Source organism: Tinamus guttatus, unplaced genomic scaffold, assembly GCF_059628265.1.
Source record: "Tinamus guttatus ecotype Peru unplaced genomic scaffold, ASM5962826v1 Tinamus_guttatus_pri_ptg000323l, whole genome shotgun sequence".
Lineage (NCBI taxonomy): Eukaryota > Metazoa > Chordata > Aves > Tinamiformes > Tinamidae > Tinamus > Tinamus guttatus.
In genome coordinates, this window is record NW_028288857.1 from 1,948,944 (window position 1) to 1,965,442 (window position 16,499).

The 16,499-nt window shown below is 44.6% G+C and overlaps 1 protein-coding gene across 1 annotated transcript; it reads right to left on the reverse strand.

The window, feature by feature from the left end:
- Nucleotides 1-1,787: 1,787 nt before the first annotated feature.
- KCNG4 (potassium voltage-gated channel modifier subfamily G member 4) lies at nucleotides 1,788-16,278 on the reverse strand. Its single transcript, XM_010220310.2, has 2 exons — nucleotides 15,529-16,278; nucleotides 1,788-2,582 (listed from the first exon to the last, which is right to left on the reverse strand). Exons 1-2 carry the CDS (start codon nucleotides 16,276-16,278, stop codon nucleotides 1,797-1,799), a joined length of 1,536 nt encoding a protein of 511 aa, XP_010218612.1. The 3' UTR covers nucleotides 1,788-1,796.
- Between the last annotated feature and the right edge of the window lie 221 nt (nucleotides 16,279-16,499).

The window sequence follows — 16,499 nt, forward strand, 5'->3', positions numbered from 1 at the left end:
TTCAGGGAAGAAAAGTCTTTCAAGGATGTAGCTGTTCTGCACAGGGCACTTGACTCCAGCAGGGATTGCTCAGCTCAGATCAAGCAGCTCTGTCCTGAGCTCTGCCAGGCCAGAGAGGTTATTAAACTGGAGAAGCAGTCAAGAAATACAGATTTTCCCAGAGAAATGTGGAGAATTTTCCAGAGAATTTCCCATCGTGTCCATAAGAGCTTGGAGAGTCTGGGCAAAATTCACTAATGGTCCTGATCAGGGTTGGATTTTTTTGCTGCTTTGCTGTCTGAGTAATCCTGCTGGCAAAAAAAAAAAAAAAAAAAAAAAAAAAAAAAAAAAAAAACACAAGAGCTAATTGGAGAGGAAAAAAAATAAAGAAAAAACAAACAAAGAAAAAGATCAGATGCCGACCAGATGGATCAGCGGATAAAGCTGGGCAGAAATTTCTTTCCATGGTATAGCTATAACTGCCTGTCATCTTGTGTGCACTTGCTCCAAGTGTTTTGGAACATCCCCTCTAAACTGCTACAGTTTCTCTGTTTTCGGTCATAGGGTCAATAGCAAGATAATTCCAAGAGATTAATTCAAATCACGTGCTCCAGGCGGTGCCAACAACTGTGCTTTTCTCTACTTAAGCTCTGAGGTGCAGTGAGGATAGTGTCTAAAACCCGCCGCCCGCGTGAAGTTGCATAACTGTGTGGGAAAGGGCTCGTGTCCTCCACTCATTTCACTCACAGCATCTGGAAGCAGAATTCTAAGTGATCGTGTTGACTGTCCCATGGAGCAGCATCGTTATCTCTGGCTGTCTTGTTTTCTTCTGGTACATAAAGCTGTTACAAGGAGGATGCCTTTCACTTGCATTAGGAAACTGGTCCCACTGCCTCTCCGGAAATTGTTCGCGGTTACTGTTTACACCTTTGGATACTTAGGAATTGCCAAGCCATTTTCAAAAACTTTATTTTTTTTAAATCTTTCTTCCAGAGAAGCCATCACAATTCAATAGACAAAATAACACCAAATCTTTTTTTATATATAGTCACTAAGTTTTTGGTTTTTATTCTTCATTATTGTTTGAATAAGTATATGAAAAAGAAAAGTTTTAAAACTTCTATCTAGTATGAAATGTTTACAGTGTGCAGACTGCAACTGCCTTTCAAGCACATTCTCTTGCAAACACTATGTAGTCATTTACAACAGCAGTGCAATTTGTTATTTATAGACTGGTCATCTGACTGCAGGCAAACTTGGAATGCTTTCACATATAGTGCTTATATTTTAAGCTTTTTTTTTTTAGTGGCTTTAGATATAGGATGCATTATTTGTATTGAAGAGCTTCTGTATGCCTGGTTATAAGCATTGTAAAAACAACACTGCTGCATAGGCCTGAAGGAACCCATTCTAATGCTTGACTCAAGGTGTTAATTGCAAAGAGCATTGAAAACTCCAAGGCAAATAAAATAACAAGTGTATTTGTGCCAACAGAAGCTGTGTTGTTTGTTACTCATTCCATACTGGGTAGTCAGCAAGATACATAACTGGCAGAGACAGAGCTGAGTGTTATCATTAGTCATAGCGAAGAATGAGTATTTGTTGTGGAATAAATTCTGGCTTTTGACATTCCCAAAACCTGCAACTGCACAACGATGTGTTGGAGCTAGCCGAGTTGGCTTGACTGCCCTTGTTATACCTATGTCAGAAGAGAAAAATTGCATTGGAGCATATGGTGTTGCTTTGCTTTGTGTTACACTGGCAGATGTATGTGCATATTCCTATTCCTGGGGAGGAAGCTGGGTTTCCAGCAAGGTTTAGTTCCCTGCGTAGATGTATTTGATGGGTGATACCGGCTCCTCCAGGATCAGGCTGTCGGTCTCGTTGAAGGTGTCACTTTCCCCGGAGTGATTGGCATTTTTTGTTCTGTTTATCCGAGACTGCAATCGTTCGTGTTCCTTCCTCAGCTCGGAGTAGGAGTGGGAGAAGGTGTGGAATATGGATGTCGCAGGGAAAGACATGATGAGAATCCCGCTGAGGATGCTGCTCAGAGCCACCATCTGCCCCGGCACGCTCCGTGGTACCATGTCTCCATAGCCCACCGTGGTCATGGAAATGATGGCCCACCAGTACGAGGCAGGGATGCTTGTGAATTCAAGCACCTTCCCAGATTCATTCTCAGCAAGGTAGACCAAGGGAGAAAACAGAGTGACAGCCACGCATAAGAAGAGCAAAAGGAGCCCGAATTCCCGCGTGCACCTCCGAACTGTGAGGCCCAACGTCTGCAAGCCCAAGGAGTGCCGGGCAAGGCGCATGACATACAAGATCCTCAAGGCACGTAGAACCCGTAGCACCAAACCAACCTTCTCCAAATACGTGTTGCTGCTTGACCTCTCCGCTTCCTTGTTCGAGTCATCGTCTGTCAGGATAAGGGAAACGTAATAGGGTGAAATAGCCAAGAAGTCAATGATGTTCAGGGGCCCTTTGAAGAACTGACACTTGCTCCTTGCCTGAATGAATCGGAGGCAGAACTCCAGGGAAAACCAAGCCACGCAGATGGTCTCTATGACGAAGATGTAATAGCACTTCTGGGAACACTCGCCCTAACACAAAACAAAGAGAATTAAGTAAAAGAACAGTCTGTGAAACGGCATCCAAAAAACATTAAAGAAGAAACTTGTGTCTATTTGTGTTACCAAATATCAAGAATAAACAAATTCCAGCTAGCAGGTGTGATTGCATGGCAGTTCTCTTAATAGCCTATACAAGGCAATAGGTGCATGAAATGTCCAACCACAGAAACACAGGCAGAACCTGAAAGGGTGAGGGAGGAGCAGTGCAGAAACAGGGGCTCATTTTGGGAAACTGAGTGGCCGTGGTACTCGAATACCTGCAGACCCTTGGTTCTTGCAAGGGTTTTTGGTAGTCTGTAACAAAGTAAAGGCTGTTGAATGCATCTTTCCTGATAGCCTGGATCTGAAATTAGGCCAGCAGACTGTTCCTGATGCAGTATTATCCATTCTCAGCCAAATTTCACAAGCAATATTTATTAAGTACGACACAAAAAAATGCATTTCTCTACTACTAATTAAATGTACTACTGGTGTTCATGATGCAATGCAGAGGTTAAGTGCTGTTGGTTTTTGAGCGTCCCGTGTGATGGAATTCCTGATACTCTCAGGAGATGTAATATTTTTATTGGAGCCGTGGTCGTATCGGGCAGCTCTGCAGTTGTTGTGGGCTGCAGTCGCTGGCCCTCTGCGACTGCCCCCAAGGGAAAACAGTCCCGTATCCCAGCCTGGTGTCTGCTGGCTCTGCTCTCGCACCCAGCACTTGAGCTCCGTGCCTGGAGCCGGGGATTCTTCCTCTCCCTGCAGCGCACACAGTCACACTTGTAATTTGGCTCTTAAAAAGCAAACATCTGGGAAGGGAAGGAAGCCTCTGCCCCGCTCGAGGTTGTGGCCGCGGTCGGCGTCGTGGCCTCGCAGGGCTGCTGACGTGGCTCGATAAGATCGCTGCAATCAGCAGTCGTGTTCATCCCATGTTCACCTTTTCTGAGTTTTTCTGGACTCTACCTGCCTGCGATCGCTCTAGTGATTCATCCTGTGAATTATTTGTTATTTTTCTGAAGATTTATTTTATTTTTTTGTTAGCTGGACTGAATTTCCAGCACACTTGCTACTTAATTTACCTTTAAACATTTAAGACCAGTTCTACAGTAGAAACTTCTACAGGTGACATTATCTTGTTGCTTTCATAATTCTTCATTCTTTGGAAAATACACAAATAAGAAATTTTGTTTGTTAGGAATTGCAACCATTAAGATCTAAGGTCTCTTTTCAATTGACTATGAATTTCCAAGATGTAACTTTCCCATGTACTTGCAAAAGACATTTTAGGATCTGCGCAAGATCCAAACTACAGTCTCCTTTATTTTTCCTACAGCAAAGGAGTGAGAATATCGTAATTCCTTTCCCTGTGACTCATGCAATGCAATTCTGTGCTTCATTTTTCTCTGATGGGAGAGGGAAGAAGGCTGCGTTTGCTTCAGGCATGCACGAAGGTGTGCAGAAAAGGCATCCCTGCTCGTCCCAGAGTCGGGGGGCATTTCCATGCAGCCCAGTGCAGGTCTGCAGGAGGAGAGGGCCCACCTGAGCCCTGGGAACAGCGTAGCCAGCTTATCCCACAGCAGGGATATTTCATTCCCTTGTGTATTTAGGCAGCTCATATACGAGGTCTGTTAGAAACTTCTAAGCCTCTCTATCTGCTTATTTGTCATGAGTATCTGGAAATTGAGTGTAAAAACCTGGTGCTAGAGGAGTTGATGAGAATTCCTTCTGTGATTTCCTCAGCTTGTCATCAGGTGCCAGGTACCTTCAGTTCCCTAGCACAGGGTGGCTAGTGGTGATCTAGAGGGGAGAAGCCTAAGGAGCATCCTGGGTGTCCTGAGGATCAGATGCTGACAGTGCAGTTTTAGGCCGAATACTCTGATCCGTGAGAGGTGTTTTGCATAAAGAGTCAATAAAGCAGTTTGAGCCATGGGAGCTTATGTATCTCTCCCCTTGCCGATCAAAGCAAACAGGTTTGGCAAGTTCCAGCAATCGATAACTACCAAAACAAATCCCCGTCTTGTTCCTGCCAGTAACTAGAGCAGAAACCTGAGCTTTTTTCAGATGTTTGAGTCCACTTTGTCCCTGAATTCCTTCACTTACTGTCTGCATTTTTGCACCCGAAGTATCATTGCGTAGCTCTAAGCAAATACAATGTTGGCTGTGAACACCATGATCAGGTCTTAGAGAAAACTGACCACAAAATACTTTGGAGGGGGTATTTTCAGCAAAGCTCTGAGATATTTGATATCTATTGTGGTGGCCAGCAGTACTCAGGCTGTCAGCAGCTCTCATGGGAGAGCAGCTGGAGCTGAGCTCATGTGAGCTGCTGATCCTTTACACCTGATTCATCCTGCAGACCTACTTTGCATCAGTGCTAGAATTTATCAGGATTTATGGAGCTTGCGTCTGGCTGATACTCCACAAGGTATGATATAAAGATAATAAAACAACTGCTTGCTATTGATGTTACCTGTGGGGGGAAAAAGAAAACATTTGGCTCAGTAGGAAAGGAAACACTAATTTGTGTATAAAAAGATATATACTGAGCCTCATGGCTGAAATATTAAGTGATTTTCTAGATTCATAAACCACCTCAAAGCAGTGAAGTGGCTGTTCCCAAGCTCTGTAGCAGCAGTTAAGCAATGCCAGCTTCCTTTCCCTCACTTCCCGTTGCAAAGGCTCATGTCTTTTCATCTGTTTTGGGCTGGGTTCCTGCTCCTTTTGGTTGATGCCCCTTAACTCTCATTTTGGAAGGGACATTAGTTAGTTGATCCACCAAGTTCTTGCATTTCAGTGATGCTCAGTGACAAGACGAGGCAACGGGCACAAAGTGAAACAAAAAAAGCTCCGTTTGAATATGAGGAACTTCTCCTGTGAGGGTGGCAGAGCCCTGGAACAGGTTGCCCAGAGACATTGTGGACAATCCAGTTTGGAGATATCCAGAAGTTGTCTGGACACGATCCCGGGCAATGTGCTCCAGGTGACCCTGCTTGGGCAGGGTCCAGAGGTCCCTTCCAGCCTCAACCGTTGTGTGATTCTGCGTGATTCCGTTCAGGATTCCAGCATTTCTGAGACTAGGACTAGCCCGGGTGATGTGCGTCAGCGGAGTCTGCGTCCTCAAACGCATACGTGAGCTTAGAGCCCACTAACTGCAAACTCAAACTAAATGAGCTAAGGAGATGTGTGCAGCTTGTAAGATAAATAAGATGCATTTCCTGGCCCGGTGCCCTCTTGGCTTACCATGAAACATTAGTTAAAACATAATGACATCTAGGGTAATAAACAAAACCAGATCTCAGAATTATGCTGCACTATCCCATTTTACAAGAGACATAAATCTGATCCACTGCAAATAATATTTTTGTATGCATCAATAATTATAGCAATGTCTAGGGAGACTGAATCAGTATTTCCCTTGGGGAATATATATATACCTTATCCATCCACCTCCATTTTCAGATGCAACATAGCTTGTTACATATTCATGCTAATAAATTTTCTCCTTATCTAGAACTCATTTGTACATAACTGGATGAGAACAGCAAGGAACAGTCCTTACAGGTTCAGAGTCTGCTTCTGTGCTGACCATTTGTGGTCCTATTGGTTGCTCTCTAAAACACTTACAATTGCAATTTGCTACGATAAACCTGCTCTGAACCATCACCTCCTTATCTGCCGATTAACCTCCTACTTCTGAAGACTTTCCCTCCCAGGCTCTTTTGAAGCTTACCCTTTAGCCCATTGTAAGATGTTTTAAAAATCAATGTGGAGGCAAACAAAAAGTAAGAATTTGTATTTTGCACATTGCACACTGCAGTATGACCATCTTATAACCTGGAATTTCTGAATATTTGAACATGAGTCTGTCTGGATTGTTAGCAGCTGAAGGGTGAAAGTTCTGTTGCTCATTGATACAAAGGGCATTTTTCCTAAATTTGAAGCTAGATTTTGCCCCTGGCTGCCTCATCACTATCAACTGGAACAGATCTCTGTCATCCTTTGCAGAGCACTGTGGAAATGGGTGACACAGTTTTGATGGCTAAGTAATAGCTGGCTGCTTGCCCCAGACCAGCAGTGCTGGCCCTTTTCTGAAGAAGGGTTTTATATCCCCACCTGCTCCATGCTATGGACACGGACACTTCATGTCATGTTCCTGATTCTTTTTTATGTTCTTTTTAAACAAACAAATGAAAACTAACCAGCCAAATAAATCTTTTGTGTTTCCTGAAGGGATTTGAAACTATCCTGAAATATCAGAGGCATGCAGACTTGCTTTTAACCTGAGGAGAAATGGGGAAATGTCCTGTTATTCCCATAGTATTAGGAGGGCAGTGCTGCAGTTCTGCTGCAGCAGCTGCAGTACCAATTTTCTGCCCTTGGTCTTACAGAGTCTCCTTGAAAGTTCATTGGCAGCAGTGTGAGCCTGTTTTCCGTGGTGTGGAAATTGGGATTTCACACAGGTATATAAATAGGGTGGAGCCTGCAGTGCGGGAAAGGTGAATCTGCAGCATTCCTCACATCTGCTTTTTATGTTTGCCACGGAACACTGTTTATAGTGAAGACTTTCAAGTTGCTTCTTGCACAAGTTCCTCTCTTTCCTAGTTAAAGGGCCAAGGTTGCACTGATGATTATATAATACTTTGCTAAGATCTACTGCTAGACCAATATATGATTTATTTCTGGACCACGTCCATCCCTACAAAGAGCAATGTTTTCTAAGCTGTAGAGTGGAAATTTATACATTAGCAATACATGTGTATGTTGCTGTATCAAGATGTAGCCCTGAAACTTATAGCCCTGTAACTTATTCCTACAGGATCCATATGTGAAAGGCAAGTTGTGTTATTTGTGAAGCAGTGGTGGTGAAGTCCTTGCACTGAGCTGGAAGGTGTGGATGCAAACGCTCTCTTTTCCAGAAGCAGATTGAGGAAAACCAGCCGGCTCGCAGTCTTCAAGCAAACGGGTGAGGGCAGCAAGGACCTGTAAGCTCTTCCCAGCTGGATCCACGCTAGGTGTCCAAGCGATTGCTCCCGAGTAAAGGCTGTCCTGACGGGTAGACTCCCGGGGTCGCAAGGCACTCAGAAGAAAGCAGGGAGGAGATCCACCGATACGCTTGACTCTTCTTGGTTCTTTTTGGAGTCCTAAAGGAGCCTCTGAAAGGCAGGAGTTGGACCTGCCTTGCACCCCGCAAATGAAGCACAGGCTGCAAAAATATCATTTTGGCAACCAGAACCCCAGGGCTTGGTTGCATAGTTGATGCAAGGTCAAAACTAACATCCGCTAAACTTTCCCTGGCGTGTCCAGATTTTATTTGGTGTATTCAAATAGTGTCTGTTACTGCTCAGATCCTTTCCGCAGATCCACACACAGTATTTTTTGGGCTGAGGCCATGTCCACAGCCATGCCAGCAGATGGGATGGTTTTGGTTTGTGGCTACTGGCTGTTAAAGAGAAGAAGAACCTGTGTCTGCCTGCTTGGGCTGGCTGCGCAGCGTAACCTCGGGAGGCTTATCCAGCAACGTTGGTCGTCTTGGAATTAGAAACAGCTCTCACAAGAAGTTTCCTCTCCAGGTGGTTGACTTGCTGCTTGGGCAGGATGTTGTTTTCCAGCCTTGTGCATCCTTGAGCATCCTAGCCTATAGCTTCTCCCCAGAGAATTCCCTCTGTGGGATAAAATACAAGGCGATGGTGGAAAAAAAAATCACCTTCAGTTCTTACTGCAGCCTTCCCATGAGTGCAAGACTGGGGGTCTAGAGAGTGAGTCAAAAAGTCAAGAGAGCAGGTAGGCTGGAGAAGAGGCAGACCAAGACCCTCCCGTAGGGAGCTGAGATTCCAGACTCACTCCCTGGATCTCGTCCTACCAGTCCATGGTAGGGAAGAGCAGCTGCACGGGACACATCCCTTTTGGCTGTCACACGCAGTGACAGTCGGTGGCTGCTGTGGTCCATGTTCCTCCATGCGCGGAGCCGTGGGATGCGGCCGCAGGTGCTGCTGAATCATCGGGACTGCACTGCTGCCATGAGCTGAGTAATTAAACCGTGCTCTGCTCAATCAAGTGATGGTCAGGGAGAAGTTGAAACCCCCTCGTTATGGATCACGCCGTTAGCGGATTTATGGCTACAGCCCCGATGTAATAAAATGGAAAGGTTTACTGCCTACCAAAAGGGAGACTGTAACCTGATTTAGAGAATGAGGGCTTGTTAAAGGAGTGCTGTGTATTCTGATCACACCTCCATTTCCCACTCCCTTTGCTTTAGGGGGAAGAAACCTGCCCTTGCAAAAACAATAGCTACTAGTGCGTTCGAGCTAATGTTGGGTTATATTAATGTGGACATTGGAAAGAACTTGGAGAAAGGGAAATTGTTATTTCTGTATCCAGCATATTATCTCCTCTGGGGAAGAAATGTAACTAAAATTTCAATTAAGTTTTAAGCTTAGGTACTTACTCTGCCATCTCTGTGAGAATCAGTCAGATGAAGTGATACCGATATAAACCAATTGGAGAGATGACCCTGAAATGTTTGAGTTGGGAGACAGAGGTATTATCTTTTTATATTGTTTCTTTCTAGTATGAAATTTAGTGGACCTGAGTTTGTAACTGTGAGGAATACCACAGCCAAACGAACAAGGTATTTACCCGGGACTCTAGAGTAAGACCTGCAGTTTCCACCGTGGCTGCTGGTCATTTGCCCCTGTGTCTTGTTTCTTCTCCACTTCTCTTGCAGCTGCAGTATGCATTCTCTGGAGCAGAGGCTACCTGTTACTGTCGCTGCAGAGCATCTGTGCGTGGTGGGATCTCGGCTTTGGTTGAGAAGCAGACACTATCTGCCCAAACCTGGCTAGATTTAGAGCACTAAATTCTAGATTTACACTTCAGCGGGCTGAAGCGCGCTCCAAGATTTCTATCGTACTTGAAGAGGAATTGTGAAACGCTTGCAAAGCTGGGTGGTGTTGTTAATACTTGATGTATTAGTGCTATAAACTCAGAGGGAGCACTGGTTCCAAATGGCATTTTCCAAAGTGCCACTGAGGAAACCACCATCTTCTCAAAGGAAGTTTTTATAAAGCAATCATCCGTGCTGAGCCTCATAAGATAACTCCAGTGGAGCAAGTCAACACAACATTTCTTCCTATTCTACATATTACAAACTCGAAGGCAGCAAAGAGGGAAAAGAAAGCCTGATTGCCAGAAGAGGACGTATTTGCCAGCACAGGGAATTGCGACTGATGGAGTGCCCGTCGCAGAGCAGCTACAGCAGCTGGGTGTCCCCTCCGGGTAGCGTGCAAAGCCAGGAGACTTAGTGCCACTGGGCCGCAGCCAAAGCGGGATGAGCATAAGGCAAACTAATAAGGTCTAATTGTGCTTTCTGAGTGCTGGACCTTGCGCTGGCAGGGCCAGCATTTGAAAACCGTGCAGAATCCCTTTACCCACCAAAACAGAGTGTCTGGGCTTCTGTTAAAAGAAAATTATTCTCCGAGGCAGCAGGGGCAAGCGGAGACACAGATGTTGAGCAGCACCTCCCCTTTGGTTAGGTGGAGCAGGGTCTAAGCACTGCAAGCTCCAGCAGGGTCGTGCAAATTAGATTTAATGTTGAAATATGCACTTCTGTTTGCAGATGCTTGGATTAGCTCCCCTTGCAAAGCAGTCGCTCGCGGTTTGCTATTAATGAGAGTCTTAATGTTACAGTCCAGTTTCAAGGTCAGAGCATTGGACATTACTGTATTATATGCAAAGCTCCAAACAGGCATGTCCCATAAAGCAAAAAACTGTATATATATAAGTCCCAGACTTGAGTGTTTGGATTTCTGCTTTTTCTCAGCCAAAGTTTTACTTAAACTATACTTATTTCCTCTATCATCCTCTAGATTATATTAATTTATTTCAATACATGGTGCAAATAAGGTAGCTGGATTCTACTGTGCTGTGTGCACTGAGCAGATTGGAGGCTTTTTGGTGCTTCAGTTAAACACATTTTTGGGGTTTAAAACACTGTGGTATTTTAAGTTCTGAACAAAACGATTAGAAGAAATCAGAATTATACTAGCTCAGTTAGGAAAGTGAGTGTCCACAGTAATTGTTTAGATAAGAACTCAGAGAAATGTACTGTGCAGTTGCAATAAAACTAAAGCACATCCAGCTTTATTTTCTTCCAAGTAATTTCAAGTTATATGTGTACTTATACCAATGTATTTGTAGACAGGCGTACACACATATGCTTTTATCATATTACACTTTTAAATGAGTGTTAGGAGTGTTTCTGAAAGTCAGAACTTCATTAATCTCTTGGCAGTCGGAGGTGTCGTTCTGGGCCACGCTCAGTGTGATGGGTGCCTTGCATTGGAAAATAAGTCTGAACACAGAGTTAGTGTCAAATACTGCTGCTCTTCAGATATGTGCCCTGCTCCATTGCTACTCCTCTGAATGACTCGGTGAAATAGATATTATTCCACAGGAATCATTTTGCCCTGGCTAACTAGCTGGAAAAAAAAAATCAATATTTAGACCTGTTACTTAAGAGCTATAAAAAAGGTAGCCAGCAGCACTTGTCAAAGCCAGGCTGTCATATCCAATTTAGCAAGGGTGATTGCTGCTACCGGTTGGCCAAATTACACCTGGGTGTCTTATCTTTGCAGAATGTGAGCTGTAGGACTGGCTTTACACAGCTCTCAGGGACACGTTCGTATGGGCTGTTATCTCCTGCAGTTACTCCGAGTTCTCCGGATTTTCCTTTGGTAAATAAATATCTCCTTTAGAGATAGTTAACATTCTCCTCAGGGTTGGAGCGTTAGGCTCTAATTTGGAGTGGATTTAAGAGGTTGCACACTAAGGATACACCTCTTGCAAGCAAACCTTAATGTACTGAACTGGTCAAAGTTCACTGAACTGGTGAACTTTTGCAATTATCACATTTAGCTGTGGAAATAGTAATTCTGATGAAACAAATATCTGAATTCTCTTCACAGTAGGGCAAATAAATTGTTGCTTCCCCTATAAAGAATGATAAACCTGCCTTTTTAAAAACTGTTTTTCTCTGCAGCTTCTGCTGATGAGCAAGCCAAACAGACTGTTTTCAATATGACACAGACAGCATGAGCAACATTTAACCTTAAAAACCCTAAGTCTCCAAAGTATAATGCAGAATGAAAAATGGTTTAAAAAAAAAAAAGATTCTGCATATTATGTGTCTACTAGGTGTTTGTCCTTTGTGCATGTTCTCTGGATTCTCTGTGCAATCAGAGGGTAAAAACCTATTTCTTAAAAAAGAATTTGATTTACTCTTATTCAAATGACCCTAGGACTGGAGCTTTAAAAAATGGATATTCTCAGTTTCAAGGTAAGACCATTAGGCCTGACAATACTGGTTGCAACATATGTTGGTTATGTTTCATTAGATTATATACAGGACATAAAGCAATTACAATCTGCTCAAGGTCGGTTAAAGAGCAGGCACAAACATTAATAGTAGCCAGGGTCTGATCACGGCTCAGTAGGAGAGGGAGGACTGAGGGCAGACGTTTCCTTCTCCCTTAGCCAGGGCTGTGATGGGAAATCACATGGATGTGGTTTGGTGGGAGCGCAGTTAACTTGCCTGTCCCACCAGGAGAAAGATTTGGTCCTTGCTAGGGCTGAGGAGCAGAGAATGGGAATGTCAGGGTTTGCTTTCTTTCTCTTTTTCCTCTAATCTTAATGTACTTGGCTGTCTTGAAGAAAAGACCTTGCTGTGTCCTTTCTGCTGAACTGGCTCCAGAGGATGCCAGTCGCAAGGACTCTTCCCAAAGGAATCCCACGGGTGCTTCAGAGGGGATCGTCGCCGGCCCAGCCCCACCTGGGGTAGTTCCGTTCCAGCTCTCCATGGTGTGAGGAGCTTCCTCCTTTGCACCGTGTGTGCTGAGCGGTGACTTCCCCTCTGAGTGGGGATCCTCTTGGAGCCCTGCGTTGGGACTTGTGTCTTGTCCCGAATGGGCTGATCCCAGCTCCTTTATCTAAGAAACATTTGGGGATTTTGTCATTCAGGTTTCCCTTCTCTACACGGACCAAGGGAGCCCTTCACCCATAAACACCCCTCTTCTCTCCCTGCATCGCATCCCTAGTGGGGAGGTTTCTTGATGCCACGCGAGCTCTTGTAGGGGACATTCCAGGATTTCTTATGACTGCGAGTTCCTCCTTTTGGCCCAGGCTGGGCTCTTCCAGCTCTAGACGTCCCTTGCCCGACACTGGCCCTGGAGGCTCCTCCAGCCCTGAATCCCCGGGAAACCTGAGCTCCCTGGGCTGCTGTGGCAGGAATGGGGCTGTGACCATGGGGAGAAAGGAGCCCGGAGCCCCACAGATGCAGCAGAGGCAAAGCCGCTTTTCTTCATGTTTCAGAACAGCTAAATTCGGTTTCCAGTGGTAGCGACATCAGAAGAGGGATCCTTGCAGGAGCTGCTGGCAATTCCTGCATGGAGATGCAGCCAGCAGAACAAACCCCACGGTGGAGCCTCTTCAGGTGCAGGGTGGCTAGCGGAGTCACAGGTTGCTCTCGGTAAACGCCAAGAACCTGATGGAAGGAGCTTCCCTGTTCCTGGCCGCCGGGCACTACCTACCACGAGGCCTTGGCCAGCAGCGTCCCCACGCTGGGGGTGGCCCCGTCCCGGCCTCGAGTGCAGCCGGGGAGCGATGCCGGGTGAGGGGACGGCCGGGAGGGCCGCGAGCGCACGGTGCGAGGCCCAGGCTCGCGCTGTTGGTTAGGCCCTGTGTGAGAGAAAGCAAACCCGGGAGGCCTGGCCGAAACACTCCTGGGGCCCCAGCGAGGAGACCTTGGGTGTTGCAGCTGAAGAGTTGGGGAAACGGAAAATATTTCGCTGTTCACATTCTCTGCAGCCCGTGAGTATTCAGTCTTGTCCGTCCGCTTAGGCTTCCTCCAGCATAATTTTAAATGACTCAAAAAATGGGATTTTCAGTACCCTGTTCCGTGCTCCCGGGACACAATGACAAAGTGCATTAGGCTGGTGCTGCAGGTGTAAATTATGTAACGCTTCTAGGACTAATGTGCTCTCTTTCTCAAGTTCATTCTTCATTCCCTCCTCTGCACTTGAAACACTCTTGATCTTGGGCTTGTTTCAATCCAGTTTGCTTGTTTTTAAAGTGGTGAAATGTATGCAGCTTTCTAAGTGGCAATGTCATGTGTTCTACAGAAATCCAGGGACTGTAAAACAGCTGCAATTCAGTTACCAGATATGTTTTTAACACTGAAGATTCTTCTCTTTCTAAAACACAGCTAATGATTTTTAAAGCACACAACATTTTATCTTATGCTGGGTTCTGAACCGCTATGTAGCTCTCCTTTGCTCGTGAAAAAATATTGCTAAAAGTTTTTCCTGCAGTGGAATGAAAATTAAGATAAAATACACGGGGTTACTTAAACAAGCAAAGTTATTGGGAAGCACTTCCTCGAGGAGAGTTTGTGCTGCTTTCACATCTAGCTAATGTAAGAAGGTTGCTTGGTATTTAAAAAGACTTCCTTGTGGCTTTGAACCGTTGTAACAGTTTTGACTTCCTATAGAAATAATTGTAAAAGATTTTAAAAGCCTCACACTTGTTACTGAAATGTAATAGTCCTTCTTTGGAAATGAAAGTTAATATTCAAAGGGTTAAATGGAAGAGGGAATGATCTTAAATTTCAGCTTCTGTGCACTCCTTAGTTTTATTGAAAGACATCAAGTATCATGACACATCTTCACCACGACTGCATTGTGTGCTGCTTTGAATCACTGCTTGAGCAATAAAATGTGCACGGATTTTTGCGTTGTGCACATCATGCTGCACTATAAATGTACAAACAGTTTTATTCCTCAGTCCCCAGGACACTGAGGAGTGCCTGGGGAAGGGGGTGTATTTACGCAGAGCTTCTTCCACACTTTTGGAAGGGCAGTTTACAAAGAACTGGAGAAGTCATTGAGGGCATCAATCTAAGGTTCTTTGCTTAATTCAGACCTTATTTCATCTGGAAGAACTTTGAATCGTTAGTTTCCTCCTCTGTCTTGTTAGAATGACAGATCTTTAAAACATTGCAGCAATCATGATGATGTTATAGAAAGGCTTCTTTGTGTATGATACAGGCTTGACCTATTTGCCCTGAATTACTGCGGATAATATCCTTGAAAAGGGTTTATATGCAGTTAGCAGTTTGCTTTCAGCTAGTATTTGACATCCGTCCTACAAAAAATGCATAAATGGGCAAGTACAGAATTCTGTTGGCATAAAATTATGTTTTTGGACACTCAGTTTTAAGTGTCATTTTCTGTCAAAACAGTTCATGTATTTCTCAGCTTTTAATCTTTGCACAACAAATTAACTGTAACATTGATCTGGAGCGGGGAGTAAAGAGTATTTCTTCTGCCTTCAATCATTCTAGGGCAGAATTACCACAAAAGAAAACATCCAGCTATTTTAAAAAATAAAGATATCGGGGAAATAGTTCTTTAGCTGACCTGAGCGAACAGGAGGTTGCAAGAGGGGAAAGCTGGAGAGAAAGCTGCCCCGGCTGCGCTGGGGAGGCTCCGAGCTCGCAAGTTAATCTAATAACTTTCACTGGCAAGTGCTGCTGCTTAGAAAGGAAAAGCAGTGCTCTGTTATAGACCTGCAATATCTACTCTGCACGCAAGGTCTTTCCTGTATTTTAGCTGACAATTACTAGAGTACCTAATTAGCATTATTTTTAATTAAGTATCACTTCAAAACTCACCAAAGAAATTTAATGATTGCTTTTTTTTTTCTCTCTTTTGCTATAGACCATTTCATTACCAGAAACAATTTGAACGTCATTTCTATGGCTTTTCTGTATCTATTTTTTAAGCTTTTTTTCATTGAGTATACCCAACAGGGCAGGCAAGTGTCTCGTAATTCTGTAGTAGATTTAAAGCAGGTTGTAAGACTAATTAGAAAGGGACTGACTTACCCTGTCTTCTTCGGCTCTTAGATCAGGCATAGTGCTAACACAAAGGCTTATAGCTGTGGTGGCCACAAAGAGGATGGAGAGACAAGCAAAGACTTTGCCTGGAAGTCCTGACTGGGGATTTTCTACCATATCTCTGAGTCTGTTCATAAACTGTCCGAATTTAGTTTTCTCGTCCAGAACACAGGCGGCTTCTTTGCTCTTGCGGAGCTGCTCTTCTTTGCGCATCTCGGCCAACTCCTGCAGTTTTTGGAAGAGTTTTCGGAAGCAGCAGTTCTCCAGGTTGGATTCCTCAATGCCCCAGTACCTCAGCTCCTCCTGGAAAGACAAGGCACACGTGTCTCGTAAGAGCATCAGCTTCCCTGCGGCTAGAAAGCTCACAATCATCCCGAAAGCGTTGGGGTTCCTGTCAAAGAAGAACTCGTGGGTGTCTTCGTCGTAATCGTCGCACAGCTGTATGATCTCCTCATAGGTGCTGCAAAACTTTAGTTTGCTCAGTCTGGTCAGGGGAAATTCGTCTAAAGTGCTCCAAGGTAGCAGGTATTTGATGCCTCCCACATTTATCATGATCTCTGTCTTTAGATCGACTGCGGAGACTTGATCAGGACGGAAAATCCTCCTGGCTCTTTGGTAATGGACCCCTTTGACAGCAGGGGTTTCAACGGAGACAGGAAAGAAATGGCTCAAAGAATTGCAAGAGTTGTAGCTAATGTTGCTATAGTCTTGGTCGCTGCCTCCTGAGAGAATAGGCATCTCTAAGAGTTGTCACTGGGACATCCGAAAGGGCATCAGACCAGGCTTATCTGTGAGTCGAAAGACACAGGAAGGAGGAGAAAACATAGCAGAGGTTATTGCCAGAGAAAGGGTGTTTCAGGCTATTTTCCTAAATGACAAAATTAGTGAGTGCCTGCCTGTGAGTAAAAGTCACCTCTGGGCTCCTTCCTGAGATCTGCAGGCTGGAAGGCACTTTGCTT